Here is a 27,937-nt window from a genome sequence, read left to right on the forward strand (position 1 = left end):
ATAACCATTGAACGCATTTACGGAAATCTTACATACTACGCGGAAATATGCATTTAACGTGTATGAATATACATGCTGCACGTTGCATTTACACCCGAAGTAGTCCCGAAAATATCATTCCAAGTTCACTTTGCCAGATTTGATTCGACCACTACTGTCCCGTGGTGTGTGATGTTTGTTTTTGGGTGTTTTTAGCATTACAAAATTATGCTTTAAAGCTAAGAAGCATAGGACGTATACGCTTACATTGGGCTAACAGAGGGTTTTCGTCAAGTAAGCGAAAGTTCACTCTAAAAACGAATTCGATTGAATTCAAAAAAAGCCGCAATTTTCTCATTTTCTTATACAATTCGTAGAATTAAGCTTTCACAGTCGACATGCATATCAGAAGTCAGATAGTCGGATCTACTACATCATCCGTTCTAAATATTTTCTTAATTTTTCACAAAATCTATTACTTCGATTGTTTTACCATTCATTTTGCATCTGACATCATTATCGATAGCCGAAAATTGAACCTCACTTAAAGGGTTTATTTATCTTGACTGGAAATACATTTTACTGCGATGAAAATCCCTAAATTTCATGTCCGTTTCGAAACCAACTCGATCAAGTAATCTCACCATACCAACGGCCATCAATAAAATTTCAACAGCAAAGATGAATGCAATTTTTTTATTATGAACATTAGACCAAACCATTATTCATATCATCTGACCAGACCCTCGACCAGACCGGTATCAGCATCTCTCTATTTTGTTACATTATCCTTACACCATTGTCCCGGATTTTAATCAGTCAAGATCAGTCATAAAAATATTACAAAAACGCTTTCATTACTGCGGTATATGTCCTATACCTTTGAACAGATGGTCCCATTTACGAATATAAAATCTTGACGGGAGACATGACTCATAAAAATGTTCCATTCGCAAGAAAAGAGTTTTTCTTTTCTCCTCAAAATGGGAACATTAAACTGTCAAAAACCCGAGTCGTAAATCTAAGAAATGAAATGGTCAAATTGATTTTTTATGTTCCCATGTTCTCGGTTATAGTAACGGGAACATGTCTGTGATATTAAATGTGGCACATACTGGACAATATTTCATATAATAATATGGGAAGCTGAAAATATGAGAACGAGATAGAGAAAAGAGAGAAAGAAATTATTATTGCAATTCGGTTGTCTTCAATTTTATTTTCATCTAACCAACAATAACAAAAAAAAAACCGCAGTTTAATTGTCATGATCATAGTGCCATCAATTTCGTTTTTGTCTCTTGAAATTTTGTAATTTAGCTTTTTTTTGGAGTCCATTTAACATGACATGAAATTAAGCTGCGACTTGATGTACATTTATTTCGAGCAAATGCTTTTATAACTTTGAATGAAACTGTGAATCTGGAAGTTTATAGTTAAATGTCGTTACGTAAATAATTAACTTTTACTCGTCTATTTATTGTAAAAATTGTGAAAGAATGTTTTTGTTTTCGTACTGACTCTTTTTGTAAACGAAGTAAAAATTGTTTGGCTTTAAAAAAAAAACAAAAAAATTGTATGCAGACGCAGTGGAACATCGTGGATCAAAATCACATTGATGCAAAAATTAGTTAATTTTGTTGGGCCATCGAAACGTAACAATAAGATTCAACATTAGAATTACACTATTTCGTTTCGGTTTCAGCTGGTGCATTTTCTCTATTTTCATACAGCAGTAATGGTACTCGGGGTCTTCCTCAATCGTACATGAAAGAGCAAGACATAAATGGAGAAGTGTACGATCAGCCGAAGCGAAAGTATAAAAGAGTAAACCGTAGAGTTGAATCTCACTGTACTTTTTGGTAGTCAAATCATTCCTTCTGTAAGAGTAACAACCAATTTCTGATACTGTCAGCTATTTTTTCAAAATTGTGTAATGCGTGATTCTGTCGCAACAATTAGAATCCTTTGAATCCTTCTTCTGTTTAAAGTATTACCTAGCGTTTTGAAACGAAATCTCGTACTTCCTTTGTTATAACATACATTTTCCTGTATAAGACAATGCAAGTCAGAGCTCATGGCTTATTTCGGTCGTCGTTGATGATAACATATGAACAGCTGTTTAAAAAAAGTTTTGTTTTGTTCTTTGGGCATTTGCTTGGCCGTTGCTATCTCTCTCCTTATAGTTATTTAACAGAGAAAAATGTTTGCACTTGTAATAAATTCCACTTTCGTATCTAAGCTGTTACTACTGTTCCTCTCCGTTTCTGGCAATTGATAAATGACCGAAATCAGAGAAACTGAGGAGAACTGTGTAGATACGAAAGTGGGATTTCTTATGTGTGCAAAATAGCAGCGATGAAATTTGTAATTCAGTTGGTTTTCCACCGGGTGAAAATGATAATTTTTCCGAATGAAACGGAACACCCCAAGCTGACAGTTCCGATAAAATTGATTGTTGAGCTTAGCATTTAATAGATACAAGATGTTCTACCACGGCCTTGTCTAAATTGCGTCTAATTTTAATTTAATATACAGCCGAAGGGTTAATAAAAACAGGGTTCATTAAGACGGGCACTTTTCGTTCCTTTTTTTCTGATTTAATTTTTATTGTTGTTACCCTCTTCCCCTTACAAATATAGAACCAAATAAAAAAATAGAAAGAAAATATCAAATTAATTAACAAAAGAGTTTGGAATTGCTTGCACAGAAAGTTCTAAAATAAATTTAAAAAAAAATCGCGAAATAAAAAACCGACAGACAAAGATATGATAAGTGAGAAAGGTTTTCAGCTGCTCACTTGAAATCGGTTATCTTTCCATAAAAAAGACCCTCATCGCTTTGTTTGTTTGTTTTATTTCGCAAAAATGCAAATTGATATAAATTCAAAGTGTTAACTTAGGTTTTTTTTTTCATTCTCATTGTTCGTCTATTCTTCTTTTTCATATCAGAGAGGAGAAAAAACGGCAAACAAATTTTAACGACACACTCATTAGAATAATCATTTAATAAATCACAGTTACACACCACGTCTCTAGTTAAAAGAATTGTTATTGTTATTACAAAACAACGAGCATCAAGACAAAATATATCACTCATGCTATTTACGTACAATCGGCTGTTATATATGTGAACCATCCATTATCATGTATAACATTAACCAGCCTCCCATTATGTGCTTTCCAGCAGCCCACATCAGCTCAACAGTATGAAGTCCCCCATACCCTCAATCGTGTTTTTTTTTTACCATGGGAAATTTGTAACATCCATTTTTTTCGTGCCTCATTTGTTACAATTTCAATAAAGAAAAAATCCGCACCATTCTGAAACTTAAAACGATTTTAACGCATTTCACTCTTCTCTCGGTTTTTAGTTTTTTTCCTCTCTCTTTTTTGTTTTATTTTCCGGTTTTCGTTTCTCTTTTTTTTTGCACAAATTTTCATTTGTAACAATAATTTTAAAGCCATTTTTTATTCGCTGAAAACTAAAACAAACAAATGGCACTAACTTTACGTAATTTATGGAGTATGGAAGTGGATAAAGTATCCAGACATTTATTGTTAAAGTTGATATATGTGTGCACATTTTGCAGAGTTCGAATTCGGGATTTTATTTTTTGTCCAATTTTAGCATGGTAATGAAATTTTATGAATTCAACTGAGCGTGGAGGAATTTAATAAAAATCGTCTGTTAGTCCTTATTGGAACACAAATGTTTTAATAAATTGAACAGTTGAAAAACAGATGATTCTGTAAATGGTCCAGCGTACTGTTAAGAAAGAAAAAGTTCTTTGTAGTACTAACATGGAATCAAGTTACACAGGTCTTCCAACAATCAAAAGCTCACGCTAAGCTTTTTGCATCCACGTATCTGAACAAATGAAAGGTCATAAGCTGGGGGTGTATCGATGACGATAGTTTTGATTCTTCTATTCATTAAAAGGCACATCAACCTCAAATCCGTGACGTTAGAAAGACACAACGTCACAACAATTCGTAAGACATTCGAACACTATTTCGATCTGAATGTCTTTTGACCACGATAGAGTAAAGTAAACAAGGCAGTAGCGCGTGATTTTACTAGTAGTCTTTGTGTTTTGCGAATAAAATTATTCAATTTATGTCAGTCTTCGTTTGAGTTCATTTTCATACAGTGTATTAGATCCCTTATTTGACGTTTTAAAAATGAACCACTCCTGCCTGGCTTATTTTACTCTGCCGTGCTTTCGAAGGATGGCATTTTTGAGCAGTTTAAAAATAGCATTTCTCGTCAGGCCATGGCAGCAGTCGTACTGGTGCTACGAAAACTATATTGTTTTACACACAAACAACTCTAGCAAATTGTAAACGGAAATGAAATTTCAACTCACCACTAATCTTGATAATTTGTGTGCTAGTCGGTGGTAAGATACCACAACGCTTAATAACGTTAAGCCTTGCTCACACGTTATGTTAACCTTTTTAAAAGTTTTTTCAAACCTTCATTAGCTTCATATCGATATGACGAGGTCAAAAGACGTACATCTTCTCTCAGATCGAAAAAATGGTCAAACGTGTCAACTCGCTGGTTCATTTTCCACTTTATGTTATGCTATCTAAGACTGAACACCATTGTTATGTAAGCGGTTTTTCAAAAGTATGGGTAGCACAACAAAGGACAGAGAAAATGATCATCTTTGGGTCAGATAATTTGTTTGAACGGATTCTGAATAATAAATTTTCTCATGCCCTGATGTATATCTTGTGTCTGCTGACCTGCAACACATACATATTTTCCATATACTGTACTCATTATTCAAAATGTAATGGATTATTTGATTAAACGTCTGTCTCAAATAGTCTAGAATACTGGTCACTTACATTAAATAAATATTGCCAGTCGGATAGGCATCTTTCGAAAATTGCACAATTTTCGGTTTGGTGCATTTAAAGAAAATGGGTTTCGTCTTCGTCTGCAAATTACCGATAAATTTGTGTCAACAAAATGCAGAACGGTTTATTAATGTGTAGGGTGTAACATGTTATCGAAGCCACAGGCAGAATGTCCGTCTTCTATTTTATCTATCTTATGCACGCACACCCCATAGAGAATGTTGGAGATGGTCGTTTTATCCCGTTACTTATTTATATAATAGGAATCTAAATGTTCTGAAATATTCGTTTCGTTGGCTCTTTAAAGGACAACATTGCCTGGATAATCCATACGAATCTTTGTATGAAATAAAATTGTAAATCGTCCGAGCTTTTGTGGGTTTATATCTGCACTAAATTACTACTTCTTCGGAAGCGTACAACACCTTTGTCTTGCTAAAGCTGCTTCACATATCTTTGGATATTTATATTTCTCGGCATCATATCCATAAATTTGAAATTGGATGATTCTCCAACCCATATCCAAGGGAAAATCCATTGCGAAGAATTTTCCCGATTCGCATTTCCACCGAAAACCTAAAACCATTTTCAACGATTTATGTACAGCGGAAGGAATGTTTTACTTATATTCTCCGTACAACGGAAATCAAATGAAAAATGAACAGATTACGAGACTTCGCTGGAGGGATTAAAACAGTAACGGGTGTAAGAATCTGTCTTCCATTGTGTGCTTATGAATCTGATTCCAGCTCTTGACACTATAATAAATTACATTAAACTTCCGCAATGTGTCGCACATTTCAAAAAGTATCATGTATACCAGGCGCGGGTAGACAGTGCTGTCACCATTTTAACATTACCGCATTTCGGATTTAAATCTGCCTCTCCGAGCGAACACATCCCAGCCAATGTAAAATTAATCATTTCGTTGTTGGTGTATTCGCATTGCAATTATTTTCCATTCCACAAGTTGATTTCTGTTGCTATCAAAGATTCCAATAAATTTATTTTTACTCTGAACGACCAGCGTTGCACTTACACTAAATTTTCATTCACTTAAACTCTAACAAGATTCAGTCGTCTATTGAACACTGTGTGTAGGAGGTGCGGGAAAAGTAGGAAAATATGCAGTTTTGCTTGCTTTCTCGCCAAAAGCAAACACGATTTTCTTAAAAATTTAATATTTGTTTCGTCTCGTCAATACGTTTCAAAAACATTGTTACTGGAACTTCTCAGGCTGCTTTGGTGCACTTCCCATTGAGTCGTGACAACGTTTTTACACTATAAAGTTTGGTGGCCACGCAAAGCAGAGGTAAACAATGTAAAACGGGAAACATGCAAATACGCCGACTGCTTTGAAACCCAACCTGAAAAAATATGAGTTTTACGTTTTCCCGCACCTTCCATCAGTATGATGGTGACGATATGAAATTATGGCTAAAACAATGCCATTTCGAGGAAAACCTTGTTCTAGCTTGAACCATTTTCGAATAACGTTTCGTGTTTCCAATTTTTAAAGTGCAAACTTTTTCAAACTTCAAATTAATAAGTCACGTTCGGTGGGATATAAACTGTAGCCAAAGCAATCCCAATTTGACTCTTTCCTGTGTGCTCATACTCATACGTTGAAGTATTCTGCTGAAATTTAAATTTATACATTTTATGGAAAATCATTTTCCTTCATGTCGGTTGTCTTCTATTATAATACTAAGCTACACGACACAGAACTACTCGACAATAATGAAATTGCTGTGAGTTTTATTTCCACACAGAAACTGTGTGACACTTTAAACGATGTGAATTAAAAGAAATCGTAAACCAGTTCCGTCCTAAGTGTATGGCGAAATGCTGAAACATTCCTGCACGAGATAAGATTGTGTCCTAATTCAAGTCATTAAATTTGTGAGTTTTCGGAATATTATCTTGTTGATTCGGGTATACTTTGCAACTCTAAAGAGTTGAGTCGTGATAATTTACGGCGGAAAGAACGTATTGTAAAGTTAGGGAAAATATGTTGACATCAAAACACTTACATTGTGTGGTGTACATAAAGCTTATACCATTTCCGCTATAAAGTGAATGGAGAAAAATACTTAAATTATGTCTTGAACCTCGCTTAATCTCTCCAGAACAAAAAAAGAAATGAAACTCTACCGTTACATAAAAACAAGAATAATACCACGTTCAGTTGCCGCCATATTCCGCCATGAAAAATTACATTTTTCGATATAAATTTCTGTTCTTTTTTTCAACTTCAGCCATTCGTTCTGGTACACTAGCGCACACGTTTGCATTGTAAGATCTTTCTGTTCCTTTTATGCTTCGGTTTTTTTTTCTCATCCTTGGAACAATGCCAACAATTTTTGCAGAAATATTCCACATTGTACCATGTATCCATATCGTTTCCTTTTGTACAAATAACAATGATTTTCGAAATCATAAAATTACTCACTCTCATTCTTTTCCTTTGGTGGAACATCAGGAATATATTTATGGTGTGTGGAGAACGCCAGCGAAATGATGAAAGTTTTACAATGGTAATAAGGTGTACGAATTGTGAGACGTTGAGATTTTTGAAGTATGACTTCATGATTAATGGGAATTTAGAGAGGATTATGAGATTTGCGGTTCGTCGTTTCTGTTCTTGTTCTTGTTCGACTTATATTAGCGTCATATTTCTATAATAACAAAAGCAAAAGAAGTATTTTAATGGATTGGTTGGAATGCTTGCAACTTTTGTTATGATTTATAACATCTAATTTAAGCTTAGCTCGGATTAGTGAAATATGTTTCAATTTTTTCCCTATCACTGACGAATGGGATGGAGATCAAGACAAAATGTTTTACTTTTCTATTCTTAATAGTTGAGGTATATTTTAGCTTCTCTAGTCAAGGAAGAGCGGGAAACTGCGAATTTGTAACAATAAAACAAAGAAAAGACAAACTTGATCTTCACTTGAAAAATTGATTCTCCAAGCGAAGCCAATTAGTATTCCCAGCATTCTGTTATTAAAACCACTCATTTTCTTACGATACCATTTTTGCTTCAGGCATACAGATCCTGTTTAAGCGCTTGACATATACATATACCAATAGCTACTCTCACATCGTACAAAGTGACCGTTTTTACTGTAAATTCGTCTAATTGATTTCTGATTACGCTGCTAGAAAACACCGCGAACATTAAAGAAGTATCATGAGTTTCAAGATCTTTCGTAATATCTCACTCACTGATCAATTTCTCTATCATTTCGTCTTCTTTTTTAACATTTGTCCAATGTCCACCCTTTCTCAAAGTATCATACGAAATGAAGCGATGTAGATAGTTAATATACCGGCTTTGATAACAGAATACTATACAGTCAAGGAAAACTAATTGTTTGGCTTGGAGAAATGATTTTTAACCCTCAGTCCAGTCTCTCAGTTAAAAGATTGGAACTTTCTGGCTATCAGAAACGGTTATACGATTGCAGTTCTCCTGCACCGACATGACACAAAAATATGTTAACCTGAGTCATCCGCAAAGACTCTATGTATTTAATCTAGAATGTGTCAATGCATGTTTGACAAAGTGTAAAACAATGTGAGAACCTCTCCTCAACCCCATTTAATCTTGTCAAACGAGCATTTCAAGTAAAAATCCCATTACCTATTGAGATGTAACAATTTGCCTTCGGGTGGCGGTATTTGTTATACGAAATAAGTACAACAAAACCTCTATAACAGAGTTAGCTCTAGTTTTATTCGCTGAGTGACGAATCTATTATCAAAAGATTTAAATAAAATCTTGTACTTCCTTTAATTCAACTTCAATTTTGTCAATATGTCATCAACAACTAGATGATATAATTTGTTATCTATCTCAATCTCAATTAAAGAGTTTTTAACAAAATGCTTGGGTTGACATGCTTTTTCATAGAAGATAGATCGAATTATGCACTTCAACAATAAATCCAAATTGCATCGAGAATTGAAACTCTATCTTAAACTTAAAGAATATAAACGAACTTTAAGTTAAAAGTTCTTTTTTGTGTCAGATAAAACAAAGTGTTTGAGAAATGCAATTTGCTAAACTCTTAACGAAAAACTAATAATTCTCATTTTTTATAGAAGAATTATCGTTAAACTTAAAGCCATCATAAAAAGTTTTATTGGAATTTTTCAATTACTCAAGTTTTTATTTTATGGGTTTTTTTTTACATTGCACACTCTCATTATATATTTTTTTCTCTCCTACTCCAGTCTGTACCATCTGCGTGGATGTGTACACATAGTTTTTATTTTTATTTTTTTAACTTTCCATTATCCGAAGGCTTTAATCTATTTTACATAGTAAATTAATATTAAATGACAACTAATTTACTTGTGGAATTGGTTTTTTTTCCGTAGCTCTACAGATTTTTAAAGTTTCAGAATGGGTCATTAAATTAGTTTGTTTCATTAAAACCATTAAACAAAAAAACGTGGTATCAACATACATATCTATAAGCAAAAGCTTTTACGCTTAAAAGCTTTTAAAATATTTTTTTTTTAATTTTAAATATTTAATTGTATTACGTAGCTTAAATATTATAACAGTCAATGCTTGCAATTATTTTGATTACTTTTTTATTACATTTTAAACAAATTCATTGATGCTTTTGTGTGATTGCTTTTTAAATTTATATTTTATTTAACAAGTTTGTGTTCCCTTGTTTTTCCTTATTATTATTATTATTTTTTGGAAATTATTTAATGAAAATGACATTTAAGTAATTTATAATGAAATGTAATTGTTGGATAAATATCTTTTCAAATATTTTTTTCTTCTTTTCCATTTTATTTTTGTCATACAGTAAAAGTATTAAAACTTCCACCATTGTACGCGGCGTCGGCTTCTGTCAAAGTATACCAAGTTTCATGATGAGATGAATAAACTTTTGAGCAATTGTTAATAATAGGTCCATTCCCATTATTCTCTATTGAGTGTATCTTGGTATTAGAAATTCAGATATCCAGTGTAAATTGACGGCACTGTAAAACTGTTGATCTTTCATTTTCAATTTAGTATTTTTGTCCATAAAATGTAGACAAACCTAAATATTTTTTAATGAAATCTTTAGACCCAAGGCAATTGTGCTGCGGTGAATGTAACAAAGCTGTCGTGTTCAGTCATAATTTCGAATCGCATTTGTTTATCTTCTTTTAAAGAGCTATCGCGAGGTCTAAATTTTTTTTATATTCCACTGAAATCTTCCACTTTCCCAATGTAATCTTAAAGATGATCCAATCTTTCGAAAGCTCTCCAAAGCACACCGAAAATACTTCACATTGTTTTGGCTTAACACGGCAGAAAAGACAGAGACAATAGTAAATTGCTGTCTTTTTGGGATATTTGTTCTTGAGGTGGGAAAAAACAGATTGTCCAGCAAAGACAGTACAATAAATTGTTTGCTTTCTGACAGAAAGTGAGAAAAACCGGATATGATTTCCGGCTTCAGAAAGTTCCAGACGAGAGATTTCGTTGAAAATATTTAGGCAAAGACACATTCACTAGACAAAATGCTAAATTTTTACTGTAAATCAGAGTCATGCTAGAGTCGAATATATACTGACAGGAATCGCACTAAGAGTTTATTCATTTCATAATAAAATGGTCATACTGAGATTGAAATTGTTGGAGTTTATAATTCTTTGGCTGTATGTTTCTATGTATTTTTCGAGGTAGACTACCGGGTCATATTCGCCATCGAATTGATTTTTGATTAAGAAGAGACTATTGAATAAAAGCGACTATACTAATGCAACAAAAATAGAATTATTGAAAACATGAAAATTGGAATTAAAATCGGAGACCCCCCCCTTATTTAACAATATTTTCTCTTCTGGAAAAATATCATAAAACACGCGATTTCTATTTTAAATTTTTAACTGGACAATGACATGGTACATCTCGCAGTCGGATGCAACTTCTGGCATACTTATCTATCACAGTAATAGTTGTCCTCTCCATAACGCTATGTCAATTAAATTATTGATACTTGTACACATCTGCTCCGTTTTATTACCGTAATCGAGACATTTTATCTACATTTTCAATCCAAGTTTGGCAACGACTCAAGGAGATCCACCACGAATTTATTATTAACTCTGGAAAAGAAACGAAAGAAACACTTTATTATGGGATATCACATTACATACACGTGCGGATAATTGTTATCGTTTACGGCAACGATGTCAATAAATTTGGAATGTCTATGGATGAACATACCATTCACGGTATAATTTGTTCCGTCAAATAAATGTTTTAAAACGACATATCAAAAATCCAATATTTAAGACAAGTCAAACTTCGTACGTTTTACTAAGTCATATTCAATTGACATATTATGCCATTCAAATGCATTTATAGTCAAATATTGTTTGAAAATTATTTCTTCTGTGATAGTCAATATGCGGTCACGGAATATTTCTTTTAATATGAGACACACTTCAAATCCGTAAAAAATGTCGAATTTCATATTTGTGGAATGAAAGCTCGTTTCAGATTCATTGAATTCTGTATGTTGGTGCAGTGTGATAAAATAGACGAGTGGAAGAACAATTTTTTTTTTTTCGATAGACTCACTAAACTTCGATTATGTGAAATTCAGAAAGCTCGAAGCTTATAAAAGCTTTTTAATGTCAAGATGTCTACATTGTCATTTAACACACCTTAAGGCTAACAACAGACTAGAAATCCTCATGTTAAGTACAACATCGGTTTATACACGACACCACGACTTGTCATGAAATTGAGATGTCAAGATAAGAAAGCTTTCGTGAGATTTCTCTTTATTAGCTGTGATGTCATTTGAATTCATGTCACTTCTAGCTTATTGTTTTGATTTTGTTTAGAATGACAGAAGAGCAATCCGATATACTTCATCAAGGTGAGATGTACTATGATATAAATACAAGAGATCTTTCTATAAAACTCTGAAATATTAATTTTTGCGAATTACAATTACAATGCAAACAGTGTCAAAATGGCAATCATCTGACATTCTTGTATCGTAATGTTGACACATTATTCCGCACTAGTATCGAAATGAATTAAATTTTTTGTGTCTCATTTTTATAGCAATTGCAAAACCTACAAAATGTACATAGTGTTACAAAAAGTTCATCTTTGTAGTACACGTCCTAGATTTAGGACTAATGCTGTAAAGATCGATCTTCTGCAACACAGTGCAAAACAATCAAAATGAAGTCGATGGCGAGTGACCTATTAATTTTTCGTATTTATATTTGAATAATTTGTTTAAGTTAACGAGTAAAAAAGTGGTTAGTTATATTAAACGAACATTTAAGGAATAAATTATTTTTAATTTTTATTTAATTTAATGTAAATTTAAGTGATGAAAAATGTTGTGGCTTATCGAAAGTAATTTATTTGGAAAACTATAGCAATACAAGATTAGTGCAATACATATACTTTCCAAATTGAAACGAACCGAAAAGAACAAACAAAACCATATACCAGCCAAAAATATGTTCACCGACTACTCTTAACCACCCGACAACCAATATACAGAAAAAAAAGACCTGGCGTAAAAATGGACGTTTAGTATGTATCAGAGAAAATATATCACAAGTCTTTCATTAGGTAAAGTGAACATGTAATTCTAATTTCGTGGTACACATTATTTATAAACAAAAAAGTAGGTTGCGCAAGTTAAAGTACATAAACATCGTAAAATATTAAAATATTTCCACAAAGAAAATATCAACAAAAAAAACATATTTTTCAATGTTTGCACATACGTACTTCATTCACCCATGTTTGGATGTTGTTTTTGTAGAATTTTTTTCCCTTTCAAATATGTTCAAATATGTTCGAAGGGAAAACTTTGGAAAACATGAAGAGTAAAAAATCGGTTAACTTTGGGCGACAGATTGATACAAATTCTGTTGTAATTACAAAGTTACCGTTCTATTGTAATCGTGTGTGTGCTTTAATGGAAATTAAATAGGTTCGTGACATCAAACGAACCACACAGTAAATATATATATATACATGTAACGCCAGTGCCGATATAAAGGCAACCGAAAATTGAATGGACATGCAAACACGAACAAAAATACCCGTTTACCTGATGATGACATTTTTACGCGGTTGCAGCATGAAAATCCGTCATTATTGTCTTACTCCCAAGGGAAGTTTTTATTCGAAGAGTTTCGGAGCACGATTTATGTTCTGATACCAACAAGAACGAGGTTTCCGACAGAGCGCAGCGAGTGGTTGGAGGTCACTCGAGTTGAATGGTTTTTTTTTAATTTATTTATGATCGAGGTTGAAATTTTTCTATTTAGTTCCGATGTTTAGCATGAGATGCAGTTCAATTTTAAAAAGCCTTCCCTAATGATGTTCATTGTTTGAAACAGCCACGCGACAGATAGCTAATAAGCGTTCGTAACGGAACGCTATACATAGATGTAAAACTGAACGAGGCGATTCATGTTTTTGCATAAGACTTGGGACGAAAAATTTCGTTCTCGTCTCTGGTATGGCGTGAGAAAATTACATATTTTTCCAACTTTCTCATCTGACTTTCTGTTGCTCTGTGGAGAAAATGCGGCGTCACGAATGCGTCGTTTCAAAGAATGCAACTCATGTTTCCTCACATGCCTCAGTGACGAAAAAAATCAAATTTCATTCCGGGTGAATTTCAGCTTACCTATCGAGTAAGCATGCTTCAAAAGTACATTTTTTTCGAATTCTGCCGTCAATGGAACTGAAGTGCCCAGAAGACTACAACTTGCTCGTAAGTTTCTGTTTGCCGTAGAACTATTTCTACATTACACTTCTCTCATCTTCGACTCGTTGATGTCTCACACTCGTCGAATAAAAAAAAAGAAACACTAAAATTGAATCAAGTACGAGATCTACTATTACACCTCATGTGCCCATATGTTCCTTTTATTGACTGAAATTTTGTTCAAACAAAATATTTTTACGTAAATATATAACCATCGCCTAACAGCTTATTGACTAAACTGACTCAGAAAAACGAACATCATCGACTAAGTAATAAAAAGCAAAATGTGAAATCATCAATCAAGTGGTATTAATCATTTCCTATTCAAATATTTGTGCAGCCGGGGAATGAAAAGAAGAGAAAAAAAAAGTGTTTTAATATTATGCTTTACACTGCGAAATGAACTTGTGATAATAAACACATTGCTCGCAGCGCCCGTTTATATGGAATAAAATTATGCTCTTTAAGTTTAACGATTATACCCCGCGAGTCTTTATGATGCTATCGAAATAATATTTTCGTTGAGAAAGTACACAGATGCGTTCGTTTAGTATATCCTCTCAGCTTGCAAAATGCTTCTAAAAATTAGATTAAAATGAAGTAGCTTCTTTCCGTGGAACCCTTTCAGAGAAACGATAATCACGCGTAGCTTTATCATTTCCCTGGCTCTGTCAAACGTTTTCGAATGACAGGTGTATCGGTAATGTCATTATTAAATGTGGGACTTCTTTTGTTTGAATTACTTCACCCGCTGTTCGATACAAAATCTTTTACTTCATTAGGTTAGAGACACATTTTGCTATATATGAGTTAGCAATGGTCAGAGCTCATTGCTTACTCTTGTCGCCGTGGTTGATATCAGATGAAAGTTTCAACAGATCAACGTTTTCAAATCTGTGAAGCAGTGGAACTATGCGTATTTTCCACACTTTCCACACGTGCGTCTGTGTACTGGGCTTAAAGAAAACTCTTTCCCTTCTATCGTCTTAAACATAATCCCATCGGAATAGGAAAGCGAATAATGAATCCAAAAATGATGTGATAAAACGTTTTTATGTGCCTGTCATATAAAAGTTTTTACGATTTCTGCGGGCTTTTTTAAGGCGCGACGGTCGGGTTTCTCATATAGACGAATGCTCTTTTCCATTTACATTAAATTCAAATTTCGAAGTTTGTCATCGTTTAAGAGGTTAGTTTACAATTATTGTTTTTCATCTTCCCTTTTTATTTCATGATCTTCCACTTTTCACACAAAAGTTTAATTAAAAAGTTTAGTTGGAAAGCCATTTCAAGAAGTTTTGTGTGTACCATCATTTCTATAGAGACTGCCGCCTAGCACAGAGTTTTCCTATCCGCAATTTTGATGCATGACATGCGTTTACCATTTTCTCGTATTATTTATCTTCTGTGTGACAGCCGCACATGCATACCGTTCACGTTTACGATACGATGTTAAGTTTATGATTGTGTCCTGGTTTTCATCCTTAGTTTTCCGGCGAAATGTGTTTGGTTTGGAACGCTTATGCAGAAACTTTCCAATAATGCTTCGAAGTATTCAACAAACTTAGACAGATTTTCTCTGTGAAAGCTCATTATGAGATTGCTGTTAATATGACTTCGGCTGTTTCGTTACTTAGTTCTTCAGTTAAATGTGGTGCAGGTTATTTCTGAAGCTAATCTTTACATTATCAAAGAATCAAAATGTATGAGGAGCTTCGATCGAAAACTCATCTCTGCTAAATGTCTGATTTTTGAGTGTTTAACTAAGTCCAAGACTTTCGTTTCAATGTTAAGTTGAAAAATATTGAAATCGGTGTTAGTTTGCCAAGCGTACGGAAGAGATAATTCCAACAAGAGCGAAGCGAGAGCTGCAATTCGCTCGAGTTGAAATTTTATATTTTAACCAAGGTGAACACAACATTTTAATTTCAGAAAATTCTATTTCGTCCACAAAAATTACATGTAAAAGAGAGCACGGAGAAAAAACATTTTCAGTGAAGGAAATACTTTCTTTTGTCTCTGCTTTTTTCTGTGAATAGTGAGAAGGCAGTGACAAAATAAACATTTTGCACACTTAACTATCAATTCAGATTTTGTTTTTCATGTTTTTGTGGTCAAAAATAAATTTTTGCGAAATGCACTCGTGGAAAAGGTTAAGGTTGTATTAACCCCGGAGGAAAATAGAAAAATTTCAACTCAATGGAATTGCGACCCTTGCTTCGCCGTCCATTTATCTTGTTGAAACTTCCTATTTTCCCTTAATGGTAAACCAATTGAAACAGCGAAACCTCGGCTTTGTCTCAGATGAACGAGCTTCAGCCGCAAATCTGATTTTACTTTTCTTTTCATCTTTGGTCCCAAAAACAATTTACAACGACGTGCACATGGTGCACATGCTAATATAATGAACGTTTGTATTTACTAATACTGAACGAATGCTTCGAAATTGAATTCGATACAGCTCCGAGGTAGGAACTAACACGTTTTTGATTGTCAATGAATTTCGTATTTTTTAGATCCACAGATTCTGGTAGCTTGCTGATGTTTTGACATTTTCACATTGGAATGGCAATAATCATAGACTTACAGACATTAGACGGCAATGTTAATGTAGCAGAAAACTTTAAGTTCAAAGTAAGAATCAAAAGACTGGTAATTTGGATGAGTTACTGAATGTCTTGTCATTTAGATTTTTTTTTGCTACAATAACGTTCCTCTCTAGTTTCTATAAGTCTGTGGTGTTGGCAGTCTGAAATATCTTAGTCGGTTGGCCAGAAAAATATGGACTCCACTGACAATAAATTTGTTCCTAGTCTGGAGTAGCTCGAAATCTAAATTGAAAACCATGAAACCTTTCCAAAAAGAGTAATAATTTTTCTTTATTTTTAGTTTTCGTAGCATTGTATAGCAAATCGTCAGAGAAAATCAATTAATTTGAACTTAGAACGTAATGAATATAAAAAATAATGAAAATTTTATTAGTTTGTGTTAAATTAAAGTTTTATTTTTAATAATATTGAATGTTTTGCATTTTATTTAGTCACGCCTTGCTTGTTGTACACTAATTTCATTTATTTTTGTACGATATGTAACAGCTTGTTCTCATTTTAGTAAACGACTTTACGTTTCATGTCAACACTACCCTTCAAACTATCTCAAAACTTCTTCTTTTACTCAACAACGTGTAAACTAAACCTAACTCACAATCGTAAAAACAGCAACTTTCCCTCCCCGTTTTTGAGTAAAAATAAAACAACCTATGGGACTCATGATGGAAATTGCATCTCGTTTGTATCATTTAATCCTATGAGCATGATTAGCATCACCTGTCCCATAGACCTATTCTTTAGTTTTTCGTATATTTTTTTTTTAAATAAAATTTCGACCAAAACTTCTTTTCACGTTTTCGTATGCCTCTACACACATAAATATTCACCGTCACCATGTATATAATACGTTCATATTCCAATATTTATAATATTCGGATGACAAACTATCCAAATTTGATCAATTTTTTGTAGTCTAGATCGAATTGTACTAACAAATGCATATTTTATGAAATTCGATTATTAAAGTCTGATGAAGGTACGTAAATTCGCATAGGTATTGGGTAAGAAGTTTTAGCACAACATAATACAAAAAACGGAATATTGACAGGCACAAATGAGTGTAATAGGCAACAAAATTTTTAGCGAATTGTATCGTAACTGAAACTGTTTTCCGTAGAGTGTTTTTCTGAATCATTTTCCAATGCTTTTTGATAAAGTCAGAGTTTTGCTTTCTTCTATCCTCTCCATCTTAGCTGATAGTTGTTGTGGTTTAGACACAATTGCACACTTCCACTATTTCTAACTGTAGTTTTTACTATCTTGAAGGGAAAAGCTAGGTATTGTTCATGTCTCTCAAGTAAAAACCGGCATGAAAACTTGTTATATATAACTCACAAAGAGACGAAATGAAACATTCCAACATTCGATGTTTGCGACCTTATAGCAAAACGAGGGCCGTAATTCGCTCGAGTTGAAATTTCCTATTTTTCCCCCGTGGTGAGAATAACGTTTTTCATGAGTGTAAAACTGAATTGACAGTTCAGGGAACAATATGCTTTTTTTGTCACCGCTTTCTACTTTCACAGAAGAGAGTGTGGACAATAAAGCATATTTGTTGACGATTAGTCGAGTAACGTTTCTATAGAGAAAAGTTCAGCGCTTTCTCTCCCGTAGTGAGAAAATGGAATTTTCCTCCTTGTTCTTTGTTTCTGTTTTCAAAATACGACGAATTGACGTCTTTGTTTCTGGGATAAAACGGTTAATGACACCACATACAGGGAACATGGGAAATTCCAACTCAAGCAATTTACGTCGTTTTTATTAGAATTTCCTATTTTCTCCTCTCGGTAAACAAAATGTCTATTTTCGCCCCTGTCAAAACCAAAGGGTAGAAAATGTCTATTATTGTTGAATGAACCGTCATCAGGCGAAGCGTCTTCTCGTCTACCCTAGTTACCTAGATAGGTACACCTCTTCTGTGTGAAACACTACGAAAGTGTTCAAATTAACTTTTTTTCCCACCACAAGACCTTCCTACGTGTTGAGTGCATATATGAATTCTTTGCGTAGGTAATAGAATGAAAATTTTCTAAACTAAACTTTTGACTCCTTATTTTCTTTGACGTCGTGCTGGCAGTTGAAAGTGTGAAAATTGTCCACTTAACATAACTTTCACATGCATATAAATGCATTGCAGCGTTTTCTTATGTAAACCATATCAAGAATGAAAATCAATTTCCACCCCAACTTTTTGTTTCCATTCAAGTGCTTCCGGAAATGTTAGATTTGTCGGTTAATAGAACCGACCGTTAGTTTTATATTTACTTTGAATTCATTATCATGCTCAGGTCGCAGTGCAATCAAGGCCACAGTATTCGTGTTCTGCGATATATATATAATAATTGAACGATGTAATAAAATAATTTGACCTGTGTATTATACGTCGTTCGGAACTAAAATTATCAATAATTGATTAACGGTTACAGAAAGCTTTTTCCTGTTTTCGTTTTTTTTTTTTTGTTAAAGAATGGGTTTAATTTTACCCTAACAAATTGCACGCGATGATATCTTGTTCATTGAATTTGCTCACTGGCATATACAAGTCAATTTCTGCATTCACACACAATCCAGTGATTCATAATGGAGATGTATATTCATAATACGAATTGAATTGAACCAAATGCCAGACCGAAGTTCATAATGTGGAATTCCATTATCGCAAAGGTTCGTTTTATAATGCATACAATTTGATCACAACGGTATGTTACATCATTAAATGAAAATGTTAATTCACTTATCACAGAAAATTAATGATTGGAAAATCAATAAAGCGGACAAAAAACACTCCCCGACAATTTGCCATCCAATAAATTCCGTTCCCCCCCATTTTCCATTTTGTACTATAAATTTTTTTTCCCGTCTCTTCTAATTTCAAATGAAGCCATTCGGCTACAATTTACCACTTTGTGTGGTATTACCGCTGCTAATTAGGTTTTTATCATTTGACACTGTATTTCATTTGAAAAAAAGCGCCAAGTCACGTTCTGTAAATTAATTTCATCGAATCGATATCATTATAATGGGTCGGAAAGGGTCTGTATTCAGTGTGTTATGACTAACGGAACGAATTTATTACTGCAAATATGTGAACTGAAAAAAGTAATAAATAAATTCGAATGGGAGAAGGAAAAGATGTTTTTCCATTTTATTCTATAAATTTTCTCCATTTTAGTGGTTGTATTGGTCCGCGCTGGGGATTCGTCTGAGTTTGTTTCCCGTGCAATATATAGTTACTTCCGAGAATTTAATTTTCCTTTTATTGAATCCAATTCATTCTGTTTAAATTGTAGAAACAAACTAATCGAAGAATCCATTTCACTGGAGGGTGTACAAATAAAAATCGATTAGGCAAGTGAAAATTTCTAAGAATGGTCAAGATATTTGCAAATTGAACGTTAAAAGTAAATTGTTTTACGTTGTACGGCATATTTCATTTTCATTTACATTGCCTAATCACGTAAAGCATTGTACTTACGAGGTTCCAAGTTGTTATTTGACAAGTGGAACCTCGCAAGTAATATACTATTAATCTACAATTCGGCATTAACCTGTTACATACGGCTGTCATCTGTTATCGACAACGACAACAAGAATAAACGATAAGCTCTGACTGATGAGGTCTTAAATAGCAAAAAGCATGTTCAAAACAAATGAAGTAAAAGATTTCTGAAATCAATCTTTAAAAATCTTTGATCAAATGAAGTAATAGTTTTTTTTACTATACAATGTATAGTAAAACTGTTAATTGCAATAATTGAATCTACTACTTCTATTGTTTAAAGCACCGGCTAGTGTTTGATTCAAAATCTTTTACTTCATTCGTTTTATCATACATTTGTCGGATATTTTTGTCATTGCTGTCGATAACAGATGATTAAGCCGTTCCTGTTAGGTTAATAGAGTTTTCTCGCAAAAGTCACAGTCTTTCGAGCCATTCTTTATTTATAAAATTTTAAGATTTTCTCGACGCAACCCTGTAGAGTAGCTTGATCTTTGAAACGACCTCTTTATCTTCCATATTTTCGACGCTTCAGAACACTTCTTCAAAGATCTTTCATTTTACTGAAGACTCTCAATCCATTCAAAAGAACGGAATACGACTGGAATAACGAAAAGGCCAACTTTAACTCACTTTCTAGATTACCGAGGTCCTTAATCCTCTTCACAGATATTCAATATCTTTTTGCCGATTGACAGCAGAGGTTGCCCGGCTGACCACGAGTTCTATCATCTCGCAGATTAGTTTTAAGTAAATAAAAAAAAAATTCTCTCGACTGGACAGAATGCGTAACAGCGTAACAGCGCCAGCGTAACAAACCGTTGCATACCTCTGATGAGGTCGGTAAAAAGATGAAAAAATATCCGCCCTTAAACAGCACTGACTAATCCGATACTGTGGTCTCAATTTTCCCTATTACAAATCTCCGGGACTAAGGAAATTTATTGTTTTTGTAGTCAAGACGGGAATATGGAATATATTTAGCTGCATAATAAATCAATCAGACGCTCCATATCCATTTGAATGTTTGAATATCACGCTCGTATGACTCTCTTCAAGAATCAATTTTTTTTTTGGCGGCGCCATAATTTTTCCAAACATTTTCTTATTGCTATTTGATGAGAATTTATTAGCGCCAATATTGGCCATAAATTAAAGTCGAAAAAATTGAATTCATTTTGGATATTTCCATCTTTTATCGGCGATAATGGAATATTTTCGGTTAATTTATGTGTAACTTTAACAACGATAGATAGGTATACAACACGTGACCAAACTGTTGTTTAATTCATCTATTTTACATAACGGAAATACCTTTGATAATCTAAACTTTAAGAAATATACCGACATGTACTTACTCAATTTGGATAATTAATTTAGAAATCTGAAACGTAGTCAATGCAACGTGCCGCATGGAAATTAATTGAGCACCCTTCATATAGTCAATGTAATTATAAAGTCGTGTGCAATTACTCAAAGCTGGTTAAGTTGTGTACCCAGTACACACAGTTCAGCGAAGTATTTTTTTTTTCAATTTCTCGCTCGAACACATTCTTCGTCAACGTGACTTTGGCGATTCTTTGAAAGTTTTCTCCTTTATAAAAAGATGAAAGTGAAGTGTTGATGAGCTTTTACCGAGTTCGTGTAACGGTTATAATGATTCCATCATATTCCGCGGTTAGTGAGACCAACATCCCTGTCATTTAGTTTTTTTTTGTATTTTTTCTTCCAATATTTGATCCGACGCTTTTACAGTGAAAACTCAACTTGACAATGAAAATATTCTAGGTGCCAACACCGTTCTCAGACACAAAACCAAAATACAAATGAGGTGGAAAATGTGATAATTTGCCCGTAGGGAAAATACTAAGAATCCATGAAACCTCGGTGAGCGTTGACAAGGACTGTGACCTCAATAATGAAGTCTTATGATTAGGTTATTGTCTATTCTTAATGTGACGGATTTATAGCCGTACTGCAGTTCTCATATACAGCAACTAAGTGCGGCTATGTGTCCGTTCTAGAAGCATTTGCACTAGTCGTTAGAATCGTTGCGGCTCTGTCGAATATTGAAGGTTAGAATTTCTGGACATCCAAACTTCTCATTTGGAGTTCTGGAAGCATTTGCACTAGTCGTTAGAATCGTTGCGGTTTTGGCGAATATCCATGGTTAGAATTTCGGGACTTCCAAACTTTTCATCTGAAGATTAGTGAATGAGATGCGGGAAATTGTCGACATTTGATTTAACCTCCATTATGTTACCATATGCGCTTGTTTGGCACAATGTGGTAGTAAGTTGGAAAAAAATTGTTTTGTCGCAATTACAACGTAAATTCAGTTATCCTCAATTATGTTCTTGTTTGAAAGATTCAACGAATTTTAAGAATCACACTGAACAACACATCAATTAACGCAATTCGTATGCCTCATAATCGAATAATTTCATTGAAAAACCTTCTATTGACAAACTAAATCCTAGACTGTAAATCCTAGACTTACAATCACATACAGCCATTAATCACGTGTTTCGTTTTGTAATCAGATTACAATGGATTTTATGAGGTTATGTAAGGTATATTTCACCTACTACCTACGACTTCATTGTCATTGCTGGTATTCGCAACAAACCTGCAATAATTTCAATTCCATGAATGACGCTATATTTCATACACGCCTCAAACATAAAATTATGTTTAATACAAATTTTGGAAGCCATTGTGCGTGTTTTATTGTACACAGTATTATACATCCATCATCCACCTGTTACATTCATATTAAACTTAATGATTCTACCAAAAAAGGTACACGTGCGCGATGTATCTGAAATAACGTGATTCAACTTATACGTACCCCCATATACTACTACTGTATAGAATATCATCATTTGGCAATAATAAATTTACTGTTTCCTTGTATTCTGCTGCAACTTGGAGCTTATTGAACTAAGTTCAGGTGTTTCCTTATTTCGAAGTCCCAAAGGTTGATACTCTTTTTTGTACAAAACTGGCGTACAACAATAAATTAGGCATCTCTTTGTCGGTCTATAAACACGATAGCCTGACGTTGGATTAAGAAAAATGGGTTTAAAAAATGAAACCCAATCATTTTGGTGTTTCACGGTGCGATTGAATGCAAAATTTGATTAATACGGTGAATACACTTTTGATATTTTTGGGATATTATTAATCAGCTCGCAGCCCTAGGTTCCACATAAAAAAGATCTCTGATTTTCAAAACCATTCGGTGCACCGGAACCAAGAACACCCCGCACTCAGGCTACGAAGTAAGAAGTGGAGGTTTATTAGGGATTCACAATCAGCATGTATTCTTGTACAATTGGTCCCAAGGATGCAAGGAAAGCTGGTAAAGATTTTTAAAAATTTTTAAAACTACGGTTTTCAGAAGATAGTGTCCTTGAATCACCCACGTCTTTCCAAGGAGGCGAAATTTCGAAAATCTTAGCTTTTAACTTCACCGAGTGTTTATTACCAGCTTCTCTTACACCCATAGAACCAATATTTTGTATCAATACTATTAGACTTTTAATTTCTGTCGATTTCAACTCCAGTCAGAAATACCTATTGCAACCTCAATCAGTTCTGCAGCGCTCACTTGGTAACCAATGTGGCCGGGGTTCTAATGCACCGGTGATTCAATTGAAAATATTTTTGTGTGAAACTTAATAAGAGCTTTGATTCAGGGCCCTCTTTTAGAGAATTTTAATTCTGAAAAATGGTGAAAAGATTCCAAAAAATTTTTTAGAATTTTTTCGGATTAAAAAAAATATTTTTCAGGAGTTTTCGGAACTTTTGAGAATAAAAGTTTTTTGAAGTAAGCCTTGTTCCAATCTGATTAATAATAATCCAAAAATATCAAAAGTACATAACTCAATGACCGTGTTCATAAAACTTTATTCAACCACACCGTGCGTTCACAAACTTTAGAGCACGGATAAAGTCGATACTTTCTCCCCTGAGAGCTGCTTCACTTTCCCAATGCAATTAGCTGTTATATCACTTGAAAGTTTTAAATGTTCGTTCCTTGATGTTTCTACAAATTTTTCTTATTGTGTTTTACCGTCCCAGATCTTCTTGTTCAGTGTTTTTATCTGTGTAGCTCTATCATTGCAAAAGGCACTCTTGAACAAGAATGTTGTACATTTTATTGTTTTTTAGTACTCATGTTTTTGATGATATAAGTACATCATTTCTCAAACGAAAAAAAGAAAATGTAGCAAGACACACAAAACTGTTTATCAATGAAAGTACACATTTGAAATGTTTTTCTTTTCTTTTATTTTCATCTTTGGTTTTTCTCGATTCGTGAGACACATTTGAGATTATTATTTTGATGAGAGAGAGAGAGAGAAAACACACCACAATTTTTTTTGGTTTTGTTTTTGACAAATTTTATTTTATGTTGGTTGTGCTTCTTATTTATCGAACGAAGAAAAAAAAAAGAATTTTTCATTTTTTTGTTGTTGTTGTTTGTTTTCCACCGATCATTGTCACTGTTCACCATCCTCCTCTATTATTGTTGTAAAGGTTTCATGATGAGGAGCATTCGAATTTACTAAACACGCTCTGGTTAACGGCTATAACATTTCTCTGTGTTGGATACGGTGACATTGTACCCAATACTTATTGCGGCCGAGGAATAACCCTTACATGTGGTATGGTGGTAAGTAAGATTAAACAAAAAACCAGAAATAACAATAAGTCGAAATTTAAGAATTTGAATGAATTTAGCGCGAAAAATGGTTAGTGCGTTAAGAGATTAAGTAGAGTAAGTAAGACGGCGAGACTGACTAATATATTAGGGGTTATTAGGGATATCTCCGATAAATTTCTTCTAATTTTCTCAAACGTTTTCTCAACAATAAATATTTTTGGTTGGTTATGTCGTCGAATTCCTAATAAAACAAATCGAAGGACAAAAAACTTCGGTTCAATTGCCGATGAATTACTTTCGATAAGCCACACACACATTCTTCATTGCGGTCAGAGATCTCCGACCGAAGCGAAAGAAACTAAATTTCGTCTATGTTTTTGTTTCTTTTATGTTGTTGTACAGGTTTCATGACGAAGAACATGCGAATCTTTTGAATAGCATGTGGCTTATTGCTATAACATTTTTGAGTGTTGGTTTTGGTGATATAGTGCCCAATACTTACTGCGGCCGAGGTATAGCTGTAACAACTGGAATTATGGTAAGTCCATCATGACAAAACAAAAAAACAAAATAAACGGAATGCTCAAGCAGCCTTTCATGTGGCTTTTGATAATGTTTCGGGGTTGGGGGATAAATCAGATTAATTTTTAGTAAATGAAACGATAAATTGGAGGGATGTTTGGATGAGGAACTTTATGACGAAAGTTCGGTCGGCCAGATTTTTATCCATTCTGGAGTCATTACCTTTAATATTATGTTAAGCTGGCGCTATAAAATATTTATGCAAATTCGTATTATTCGTCGTCTCGTCACAACCATATGTAATCGTAAACTGTACTATGAAGTTAAGTTTTTTTTTTGTTTGTTTGGAACTGTGTAATCTTCATGTCTGGGCAGTGAACTTTTCAACAAAGAAAAAAAAAGTTTTTTTAGGGAAAAATGAACTTTGATCAAATGGTTTTGAAATAATGGTTGACTGAAACTTGAACTTGATGTCATTCCACTCTTAACAATGACAATACCATTACGTCTCTGATGGCACACCAAGACGATCCATGGCATCACAAACCGAGCAGTGGTGACAATGGTCATTAATTAGATTGATCAACCATTTGCTAGTGACAAAGTTAATTAACTCTGCTTCTGGGACTGTTAACACTGCACATTATTGCAAATACTTTTTATTGGATTCTTTTCTGTGATGCCAGATGTTATAAACACCATCTTAGAACCACACATCCACAATATCCTCCATGACAATGTTCTCAATTTCTATTTTTAAAAGCATTACATGTTCAAGACAAAACGCCACTCTCATCCTTTAATAAACTTAATTCCGAAAACTTCATCACTTTCTCTACAACCACCACACAAAAGTTGAAAACATTCAAAGTTCATATTTAATGAAGTTTCCCTTTAAGTCACACTTAGTTATGTCACGAATCCCATACAACTATGCATTGCACTTATACAGTACAATGGGGGTTTTTGTTGTAGGGGTTGGAAAAAAAGCAGCGGATATGAAAACCGCATTGAAAACGAAAATCTAAGTTTTTTGTATGGATGTATGCACGCCGTCGGAGATACTTCAGGGAATTATAAATTATTTTTTTTTACTGTCGACACTTTTTAGAGCAGTTCATCGGGTGGTGCATCAGTGTTCGGTTATATGCTATCTATACAATGCAGCGTTATCGTACACTATGGTATAGTGAAAATATGGAGAGAGAAAAATGTGGAAACCAAAGTTGAGGAAAAACGGATAATTCGAAGTTTATTTGGAGAAGAACAACATATTTTCCATGTTATGTGCAACTGATTTTGTGGTCACAGAGAGTTAATTGCTTTGTATGAAAAATGTTTTATTTGCCTGGTAATAAACACATGCTGGAAGTCAGTTCACAGGACCAATTTAAGTCCTTGGTAAAGCCCTAAAAAATAGGCACAAGTATGAGTTTGAAAGATTGTTTGGACTGAGGGAATCGTCAATTTTCGCAAGCCAAACAAATGTTCGTTCTCTTGTTCACTAGTTTTACCTTTTTTCCATGTGCAACTAAATTGAATTATAAGAGAAATGAAAAGCAAATTTCTAACCAGCAATCTCTCTTTAGTTCTGCCACTTAATTCGTCTCATAGAAACTGTTAATTGATAAAATATGAAGCAAAATCCTATTAATTGTTATTATAACACTTACTGTTACGTCTTGATTACTTTGTACTCCTCCTCCAAGCTTTTCCGGTTATGACAGCCTGAGATATGATTTTCCTGAAATATTGTAAACTTATAACGTTGTCTCTTAACCTAAATTCGTCTTAATCAATATCCCTTTGATGATACCAACTGCTGTGCTTTCTGACAAATTAATCTCGAAAGCATTGTCTTCATAGTTTACGAATTGTGACGATAGTACATGGTATACCATCTCCTAGGCGATAAGGATTGCTGTAACCAGTACAAGTGTTCTTCAATCGTTTAATATAGCAACAGGACCCCCAACCAGAACGTATAAGTTTTGCATACCGGGAAAAGGTTAGATCAAACAAATCCGTTCCACATGTGGTAAAATGCTTATAATATTACAAGCCGTATGTATGTGAATCGTCTTCAATACTACGTTGATATCGCATGAAGATGTGGAATGAATAGCATGAATTGGATTGGAGAACCGCTGTTCCGAAAGTACCGTTTTTAGCCATGGCTATCAATTACTAAACTATCCTAAGATATGTATCGTCTTGGTATTGGAACTACCTACAAACACTTAGGCTGATTAAGAAACAGCATTGCTTTCACAATGTTCATCACACCATAAATATAGATATGATGACAATGGTTGTTAAGTGAATAAAGACGGTTGAAAAGACGAGAGAAAATTCCAAATTCAGCTGAAAGGGATTTTCTACGTCTGTCTCGTCAAGAACAGCATCAACTGGCCATCCCATCAACTGAACAACCAGCCATCCATAATAAATTAAAAGCTGCAGATAGCAATTACGTTAAAAGCCCGCGTCGAAACTACAAGCTTTTTTGTCGATTGTTTCACTTAATTAAACCCAAACAACGAACGGGAATTAGTCTTCATCAAACACAGATCATTTCTACATCACTGTTCGATTGGTTGTGACGACGGCGTAATTGATTAAATGTGTATACATCATTTGCACGAGCGAAATTACACAGCCATACAATTTCGGATGTGATTCAACATCCAATAACAATAAAATAAAAACAAAAAGTTCCGTATTATTGCTGGGTCAATGTTTACATCATCAATTCGAAAAAAGAAAAAAAAATAATTTTTCGTTTTTCTTTTCTATTTTTTCCTGCATTCTAGGGTGCTGGATGCACGGCTCTATTGGTTGCAGTGGTATCACGGAAATTGGAATTATCGAGAGCCGAAAAGCATGTACATAATTTCATGATGGATACACAACTGACGAAAAGGGTGAGTAAATCAAACAATAAATCGGATGCACGAAACATTTTGCTGGCATTTGACCAAAAAACTGTGTAACTACATGCAGGG

General features: G+C 33.9%; 1 protein-coding gene across 10 annotated transcripts in view; it reads left to right on the plus strand.

The window, feature by feature from the left end:
- LOC119076402 (small conductance calcium-activated potassium channel protein) overlaps positions 1-27,937 on the plus strand; it is a 202,916-nt gene that overhangs the window by 144,714 nt on the left and 30,265 nt on the right. For 8 of the 10 annotated variants that reach the window (XM_037183120.1, XM_037183122.1, XM_037183123.1 and 5 more), the window contains 2 exons: positions 24,813-24,948; positions 27,746-27,856. In XM_037183120.1, coding sequence (XP_037039015.1) covers positions 24,813-24,948; positions 27,746-27,856 — 247 coding nt within the window. Of the gene's footprint in view, positions 1-24,283; positions 24,420-24,812; positions 24,949-27,745; positions 27,857-27,937 lie in introns of all 10 variants that reach the window. The other 2 variants (XM_037183121.1, XM_037183129.1) reach the window with 1 other exon arrangement.

The sequence above is a fragment of the Bradysia coprophila genome, unplaced genomic scaffold (genome assembly GCF_014529535.1).
Source record: "Bradysia coprophila strain Holo2 unplaced genomic scaffold, BU_Bcop_v1 contig_232, whole genome shotgun sequence".
In the NCBI taxonomy this organism is placed as follows: Eukaryota; Metazoa; Arthropoda; class Insecta; order Diptera; family Sciaridae; genus Bradysia; species Bradysia coprophila.